This window comes from Ursus americanus, chromosome 17 (assembly GCF_024610735.1).
Source record: "Ursus americanus isolate L20-20 chromosome 17, mUrsAme1.1.p, whole genome shotgun sequence".
NCBI classification, from domain to species: Eukaryota; Metazoa; Chordata; class Mammalia; order Carnivora; family Ursidae; genus Ursus; species Ursus americanus.
The window spans coordinates 6,814,821-6,822,782 of NC_142143.1; the positions used below are offsets into that span (position 1 = coordinate 6,814,821).

Below are 7,962 nucleotides of genomic sequence, written 5' to 3' on the forward strand. Positions count from 1 at the left end.
CGGACCTCGGTTCTCAGCTCCTTTGGGTCAATACCAAGGAGCTTGCTGGATCTTAAGGGTAAGAGGGTCTCGTTCTGTAAGGAGCCACGGAACTGGCTTCCACGGGGCCTGTACCATTTTGCATTCCCACCAGCCACGTATGAAGGTTGCTCCCCAGCCTCGCCGGCCTTCGGTGTTGTCAGTGTTCTGGATTTTGACCATCCTGATAGGTACGCAATGATGATTTTTACATATATGTTTTTAAGTTGTGGTTAAGAACGTAAAATTTACCGTCTTAACCAGTAAGGCTGCAGTTCAGTCGTGTTATGTTCACGTCGTCGTGCAGCGGGTCCCCAGAACCTTCTGTCTGCCCAGCGGAAGCCCTGTACCCTTCAAACACCCCTGGGGGGTGAGCCCCGGCTAGCCGGAGGCAGAGTCCACTTTTCCCTTCCACCCCCAGGAAGCAGCGGGAATTGGGGGAGGGGGCGTCCCTCCCTGGCAGAGGGTGCTCCCCTGCGCAGGTGAACACCCGAGACCCGGGAGGCCCCCAGGAGCGCTGGCACTCACCTCCGTTTCACCACCCGGAGGGGGTGGTCCCCATGTGTTTCTACATAAAGCTCAGTAACGTGCTGGCCCTTGGAGAAGTTGACGTCCCAACCGTGTAGACGTAACTCAGAGCATGCGTTTGGAATGGCCCCCCGATGCCACTCTAGGACTTTGACCTCCTGACGTGACCTGAGATTCTGTCTCCTCGGTGCTTGGGCACCACAAAGCTACATTGCCCAATGATGGCAAAAGGCCACAGGCCTCGTGACGGCAGGTTTCCGCATGGCCACCCCATCCTGGACAACAGGCCCCTAGGACAGGGAGGCCACTGCCTGTCGTGACGCCATTAGGGTGACCGTGTGGGAAAGGCAGTTTATCCAGGGCCAGCGGGTGACAGCACACGGGCCGTCCTGCCCACTGTGCTGCTCGCTGGGACATTCAGCTGAGGCAGATAAGAGGCCCCAGGGTGCCCTTGGGTCTCGCTCTCCTAGTCTGTTGAGTGGCCTCAAGAGTGGGCTCCCTGCCTCCCGGGAGCCCAGAGATCCCGGTTTCCCACAGTCTAGTCCTCAGCCCGACCGGCACAGCCCCCTCGCGCTGCCCCACACCCGCGGTGCACTAGGCCTTGCAGTGGGGCTTTGGTCCCGCTGCCAGGTCACCTTGGCCTGCGGTTCAAGCGAGCCAAAGTCCTCCCTGAAGTCTTCCCAGCACGTCCTGCTCCAGCCTGGGGGCAGTGTCCCTGTGACCCTGAAAGCAGTGCCCATGCTGCTGACCGGGCCTGGCCACTCTGACTCCCCACACCTCCTCAGGCCATGAGCACGTTGGAGCAGGGCTCACCATCGTCTCCCACTGGGTTGCCGTCCTTAGCCCAGCGCCCAGCACAGGGCACCTCCAGCGTGGGGCGGGGGGGACAGAGTCCAAGCCCACCAAGTGCTTGGCCAAGGCAAGGTGCGGGGAAGGCCCAGCTGGGCCCCAGCTAGCTCGGCCTTGTGCCCCCGGGCCTGGCAGGAGAGTAGCGATGTGGGCATTCGGGAAGGGAGCACCTTTCACAAACCAGCCAGGAATTGCAAACGTTGAGAGCCATTGCCAAGAGGCCCTGCACCCCTGGGTTGCCATCTCTGAACGGCATCTCTGAGTCAGGAATATTAGGAGTCACCCCAGGAAGATCCTGGTCCTCTTACTGTTGGGGAGGGAGGGAGAGAACTGGGGGATACGGGCCGGGGGTGGGGAATGCCTCCAGGCCCTGCATAAGCTGGGGAGAGAATACTCCAGCTATTTCCAGAATGAGAGTGCACCCACCCCTGGGGTGGGTGAGGGGGCCTGACCCCTACCCAGGAAATGTCTCTTCCCCACTCTGGGTTCTTGGACCTTATCATTTGAGCGGGTTTTGGCCTCAGAGTGCCCGTCAGCCTCATGGATGTAACAACTCAGCCTCATATCCCGCCCCTCTCATGGAAGAAGGAGCGGGAGGTCTGGCATGGGGTGGTCACCCCCTAGGGGAGGCGCGGGAGGCTGAGCAAGAGGAAGGGGCTGGTGGGCACGATTCCAGCCTGGAGGCAGCAGGCCCTGGCACGGGTGGTGCAGGGGTTCACCTCTTTCCCGGAAGGACCCCAGAGTCAGGCTTGGAAGGGATGGGGCTGAAGCCAGGGGGGACCCGGCCCGGGGGTGGGGGGAGCCTGAGAATTCATTCCCAGTGGGCCTCAGCGGGGGACGCCTGTGAGGGCGTGAAGAAATCGTGGCCCGCTTGATTTCCATCCCCTCGTCTTCCGGAGCGAGCCTGAGCAGCTGACGCTCAAGAACAAATGAGAAGGAAGCGGGCCGCCGCTCAGAGGACAGGGGCACATCTTATCTCGGCCCCCCTCCCGCCCTGAGCTCAGCAGCAGCTCCGTGAACGAGGGAAAGCGCCCCCCCCCCGCCCCGTCTCTCCGAGTCAGGAAAATGGGCAAGGAGTGCGTCACGTGGGTGATGCCGGGAGGTCCCAGGACCGATATGTCACGAACTTAGGGAAGAGTGTCCCGGCCGTTGAACCGGCTGGTCCGGGTGACTAAGGAGCTCTGAAGGCAACCCAGCTGCCTCCACGCCCCCAGATGCGAACTCACCAGGCCAAGGTCAGGCCAGAACTGAGGAAGCTGGGCCGGTGGCCGACCCCACGGAGGGGCTTCGGCACCACTGCCCGCAGCCAGAGGCGGGAGGCAGGGGTTGGGCCCAGGCAGCCCCTGGGAGCTGGGGAACTTGGGGCTGGGTTTGAGTGTGTGTGTGTGTGTGTGTGTGTGTGTGTGTAAGGGTGCATGCGTGTAGAGTGTGCGCGGTTTTGTGAGTGTGAATGCACGCCTGTGAGTGTCAGGATGTGAGCATGTGGGTAGTGTCCGCGATTGTGTGAGCGGTTGGTGATCGTGTGGTTTCTGTTGTGTTGAGTGGACTAGTGTGAGGTGAGGGGACACTGAGAACTTCATTTCCATGCCCTCCCCCCACACCTGGTCCCTCTGCTCCCTGTGACCTCCCTACAGCACTGGGCAAATGCCAGTGACCAACTTGGGAGGCGAAAACCACTCGGGAAGAGGCAGGTAACATGAGAGGGCAAGGACGTGTTCTGGGAACAAGGCCGTGACCACATTGCGGGGTGTTACCCAATATGACAGGTGGGTGGCAGGATCAAGTCCAGTGACCCCTGGTTAGCAGAGCTGCAGAGGCAGGCTGAACGGGGGCTTCATCATCTCTCCCCTACCCCCACCCCCCTGCCCCGGGTAAGCACGCGGAGAGGCCCAGGAGGGACAGGACTCCCGTGGTCCTCCCTGCACCTGACCTTCCCCGGCCCCTCCCTGCACCGTCTGGCAACACAGCCCGCCCGACATGTTGACTCCAGGCAGAGGGCAAAGGCCAGTCTCAGCTCCCTTTAGAAAGCGGGGCCGGGCTGGAGGAGCTCGCCGAGTGTGGGGAGAGCGCCCTGTCTTGCTGGTCTGGGTCCCTGGTGTGGTGAGGGCCACCCGTGTGCCCGAGGAGCACAGCGGGCGCTGAGGCGGCCATGGGGCTGCTGACCGGGGATATGCTGGGGCCGCTGGCCGTAGCCTTGGCCGTCTTCCTGCTCCTGCTGGACCTGATGCAGAGACGCGGGTGCTGGGCTGCCCGCTACCCGCCGGGCCCCACGCCGCTGCCCCTGCTGGGCAACCTGCTGCAGATGGACTTCCAGAACACACTCAGCTACTTTGACCAGGTAATGAAGGGGGGGGCAGCAGAGATCCTGGGGACCCCCCCCCCCCCCAGCGGCAGACAGCGGGTGGTGGCTGAAGCCACAGGGAGCACAAGGAGGTGGGCTGAGAGGAGGAGGCAGGTTTGCAGGGCTGACTGCAGGAGGGCCTGTGTGCAGGGCCGGAAGGACAGTGTGGATTTTCCAAACAAAGGTCAGAGAGAGCAAAGGCCTGGAGTGGAGTGTGGACTTGGCAGTGGATTTGAGATCCAGCTGGACAGCACTTTAATTAGGTGACCTGGGTCCCTTTCGATAGCAGCAGGAGGAAAGGTCTTGAGAACAGGGGAAGGAGTCTGGACATGAGCCCCATTTAAATCAGGAAACCGAGGCTGGCACAGGTAGAGTGACAGGTTTGGCTCTTTTGCTGCTGTGGGTCCTTGGGCCTCAGTGCTCACCTCTAGGAACTTCAGTTTCTTCGCCTGTGGGGTGGGATCCTCACTTGGCCCGGTGACAATTGGTGACCTTTGCAAAGTCATAGCTGGGAGGGGTGATGCAGCATCAGCCCCTCCCCCATAGAGAATGTGACCCCCACGGTCAAGAGGCCAGATCTCGCCCTTGCACCAGAGCGCTGCTGGCGACCCGGGGTGCCCCAAGGCTAGCGCTGTGAAACAGAGGCCTGCAGCCTGGTGGGCACCCGGCTTGACGAACACCCTCGACCGTTGGCCTGCAGCTGCGACACCGCTTCGGAAACGTGTTCAGCCTGCAGCTGGCCTGGACGCCCGTGGTCGTGCTCAACGGCCTGGACGCCGTGCGCGAGGCACTCGTGTGCCACAGCGAGGACACAGCCGACCGTCCGCCAATGCCCATCTATGAGCACCTAGGGTTCGGGCCGCACTCCCAAGGCAAGCGGAGGGTGGGGGCAGACCGAGGTCTGGCCGGGACCGGGCCAGCAGTGACTCAAGCCCCGGCGGGCCCACGCAGGGCAGGATCGTGGACGTGCAGTGCAGGGAAGAGGCAGCAAATGTGGAGGGGCGGCAGGAGGAGGAAGGAGTTGATGCCAACTGCCTGGGTGGGACGCGGGAGGATGAGGGTGGGGCCTGACCAAGACGGGTGGGCCCAGGGCTCTTGGGAGCAGGGACAGGAGGTCAGGGTGGGCGGGAACGAGGAGGTCGAAGTCAGTGTGGGCGAGGCAGGGGGCGGGCCAGGACTTTCCCTGACTGCGAAGGAGTCAAGGTGGGCGGAGCAGCAGAGTGGGGCCAGCACCTGCCCCCAGCGGGCGAGCAAAGCGGGCAGGCAGAGCGACCTGTCCCCAGCGGGAAGTGGGTGTCAAAGTGGGAGCGAGTCAATGGGGGTGGGGGGCAAGGTTGGTGTGGGCTGGCGGGGGCCGGGACTGTGAACAGGGCAGGGGAGGGGCCTTGTGAAGGGGAGGGGCGGTCACGCCAGAGCCCCGCCCACGGCCCCGCCTCGCCCCAGGGGTGATCCTGGCGCGCTACGGGCGCGAGTGGCGCGAGCAGCGGCGCTTCTCCTTGTCCATGCTGCGCAACCTCGGCCTGGGCAAGAAGTCACTGGAGCAGTGGGTGGCCGAGGAGGCCTCGTGCCTCTGTGAAGCCTTCGCCGACCATGCCGGTGAGTGTTGCGGCTGAGGGACGCAGGGGACAGGGATGGAGGGAGGGGCCGGGGAAGAGGATGGAGGCGAGCCCCGGACCCGCCCCGTCCCCTCTCAGGACGCCCCTTCAGCCCCAGAGCCCTCGTGGATAAAGCGGTGAGCAACGTGATCTCCTCCCTCACCTTCGGGCGCCGCTTCGAGTATGACGACCCGCGCTTCCTCAAGCTGCTGGACCGACTGCAGGCGGGAGTGGAGGAGGACCAGGGCTTCCTGCACGAGGTGCGGGCCGGAGGCGCCAAGGAGCCCTGCAGGGTGGGGAGGAGCGCTCGCCCTGAAGTAGCCCCCGGAGGAGGGGCTGGGCAGAGGGGCCTGGGAGAAAAGGCATTCCAAGACGGAAGGCCTGGAGGTGGGGAAATGCCAATCGAGGGAGATGGCAGGGGCGGGCCCAGGGTCAGCAGGCCGAGGAGAGGGGCTAAGGACTGCACATCTCCTTCCCTGGAAGCCGCTAGAGACCATGAGGTCTGGGTTTTAGATTCATCGTCCTGGGCCCCGGGCCAGGAAAGACGATCAAGGCCGAACTTAGGGAGGAACCGTGTCAATGGTGGGGACACTCTGGGGCTGAGCGGACACCCTGGAGGCCTCGGGGACCTGATCAAGGTGAACGCCTGAGCACAGGAAGGTCCCCCACCTGTGGCCCAACAGTTCCTGAACTCCATCCCCGTGCTCCTGCGCATCCCTGGGCTGGCCAGCAAGGTCTTCTCGGCACAGAAGGCCTTCATGGCCCTAACAGATGAGCTAATCCAGGAATGCAGGATGACCTGGGACCCGACCCAGCCACCCCGAGACCTGACTGACGGCTTCCTGGAGGAGATGGAAAAGGTGAGGTGTCAGGGACAATGGTTGTGGGTTGAGAGCCCCATGAATCAAGGCCCAGGAAGGTGGGGCCCACGTATCAGCCAGTGATCAGTGATTACTGATGGGTGCGGGGTGGGCGGCCATGTGGGGCTCCTTCCCTCTGCCCCAGAGCTCACCTGTCAGCATGGCCCAGGCCAAGGGGAGCCCCGAGAGCAGCTTCAATGATGAGAACCTGCGCATGGTGATATCTGACCTGTTCGCTGCTGGCATGGTGTCCACCTCAACCACGCTGACCTGGGCCCTCCTGCTCATGATCCTGCACCCGGATGTGCAGCGTGAGCCCACCGTGGGGCCGGGTGGGATGGATGAGGGAGGGGAGGGGCAGGTTGGGGCCCCTTGAGCTTGATTTGGCCCCCCCAGAAGCTCCGAGCAGAGCTTGGTTAACTTAACCTCTTAACTCAGAGGTTAGAGCTGCCCGCACGTGGGCACAGCATCCACAGGAGTCAGGCAGAGGTCGGAGCCCAGACCCCGGCTTCTGGCCACTGTGGGGATGCCTGTCTGTCCAGGACGCGTCCAACAGGAGATAGATGAGGTGATAGGGCGGGTGCAGCGACCAGAGATGGGGGACCAGACCCGCATGCCCTTCACCATGGCCGTGGTCCATGAGGTGCAGCGTTTTGGGGACATCGTCCCACTGGGCTTGCCCCACATGACGTCCCGGGACACTGAAGTGCAGGGCTTCCTCATCCCCAAGGTAGGTCTGCGGGCCTCCCTCACCCGTGCTCAGCCCCACCTCCAGCCTGGCAGGCCCAGCAGGGCTAAGGCCAGGGAGGGCCCGGGCCCCCAGTTCGCATTTCCGCAGGCCCCGGCTATCCCGGTGGGGGCGGGGGGGGGGGGCGGGGGGGGTGAGAGCAGTGGCAGGGCTGGCCCTGTCCCTTCAGTCCCCTGGGGAAGACAAACTGAAATGTGCCACAGGGTGTTGCAGGAGCCTGTGCACAGGGACGGGTGGTAGCGTGGGCGCCCATGCATGGTGAGGCGCTCAGCCCTGCCATGGGGACAGAGCGGGTGCCGAGAAGCTTCTTGGGCTAACGGGTTACTTGAAAGAGTCCGGGTGTGTGCCAGGCAGAGTGTGCGCCCATCCCTGTTGGCGGCAAGGGTCTGGGCGTCCCGTAGCCCGGACCCCACTCATGCCGGGCATCTGCTGCCAGGGGACAAGAATTATCACCAACCTATCATCAGTGCTGAAGGACGAGAAGATCTGGAAGAAGCCCTTCCGTTTCTACCCTGAGCACTTCCTGGATGCCCAGGGCCGATTCGTCAAGCAGGAGGCCTTCATGCCCTTCTCCGCAGGTGCCTGGGGTGCCCGACTCACTGACCCCTCCTGAGGGAGCCTGGGAGGGTGGGGCCCAGGCCCCCGGGCTCACGGCGCACCCCCGGACCCCCCACAGGCCGACGCGTCTGCCTCGGGGAGCCCCTGGCCCGCATGGAGCTCTTCCTCTTCTTCACCTGCCTCCTGCAGCGCTTCAGCTTCTCGGTGCCTGCCGGGCAGCCCCGGCCCAGCGACCACGGCGTCTTCTCCTTCCTGGTGGCCCCGGCCCCCTACCAGCTCTGTGCCGTGCCTCGCTAGACGGAGGAAGCAGCCCCCCACTGGCTCCTCAGTGGGGCCTCATGGGCAATAAACCAGTCGGGTGGCTCCATCCTGGCTTCTGAGTCCCCTCAGGGTCCCCTGGCCGCGATGGGGCCTCAGCAGCCTCCCCAGGGCCAGGCCCCGCCCCTGCCTCATCCATGCTTACCT

General features: G+C 63.9%; 1 protein-coding gene across 5 annotated transcripts; it reads left to right on the forward strand.

The window, feature by feature from the left end:
• The first annotated feature begins 3,257 nt into the window (after window positions 1–3,257).
• CYP2D6 (cytochrome P450 family 2 subfamily D member 6) lies at window positions 3,258–7,864 on the forward strand. 5 transcript variants are annotated; one of them, XM_087868650.1, is made up of 9 exons: window positions 3,258–3,733; window positions 4,437–4,608; window positions 5,180–5,332; window positions 5,431–5,591; window positions 6,015–6,191; window positions 6,337–6,502; window positions 6,734–6,921; window positions 7,376–7,526; window positions 7,616–7,864. In XM_087868650.1, exons 1-9 carry the CDS (start codon window positions 3,545–3,547, stop codon window positions 7,792–7,794), a joined length of 1,536 nt encoding a protein of 511 aa, XP_087724776.1. In that variant the 5' UTR covers window positions 3,258–3,544; the 3' UTR covers window positions 7,795–7,864. The 5 variants fall into 5 exon arrangements, with proteins under 5 accessions (XP_087724776.1, XP_087724777.1, XP_045635645.1 ...); XM_087868651.1 differs by having other exon boundaries at window positions 3,261–3,733; window positions 6,361–6,502; XM_045779689.2 differs by having other exon boundaries at window positions 3,262–3,733; window positions 7,376–7,517.
• The last annotated feature ends 98 nt before the right edge of the window (window positions 7,865–7,962 follow it).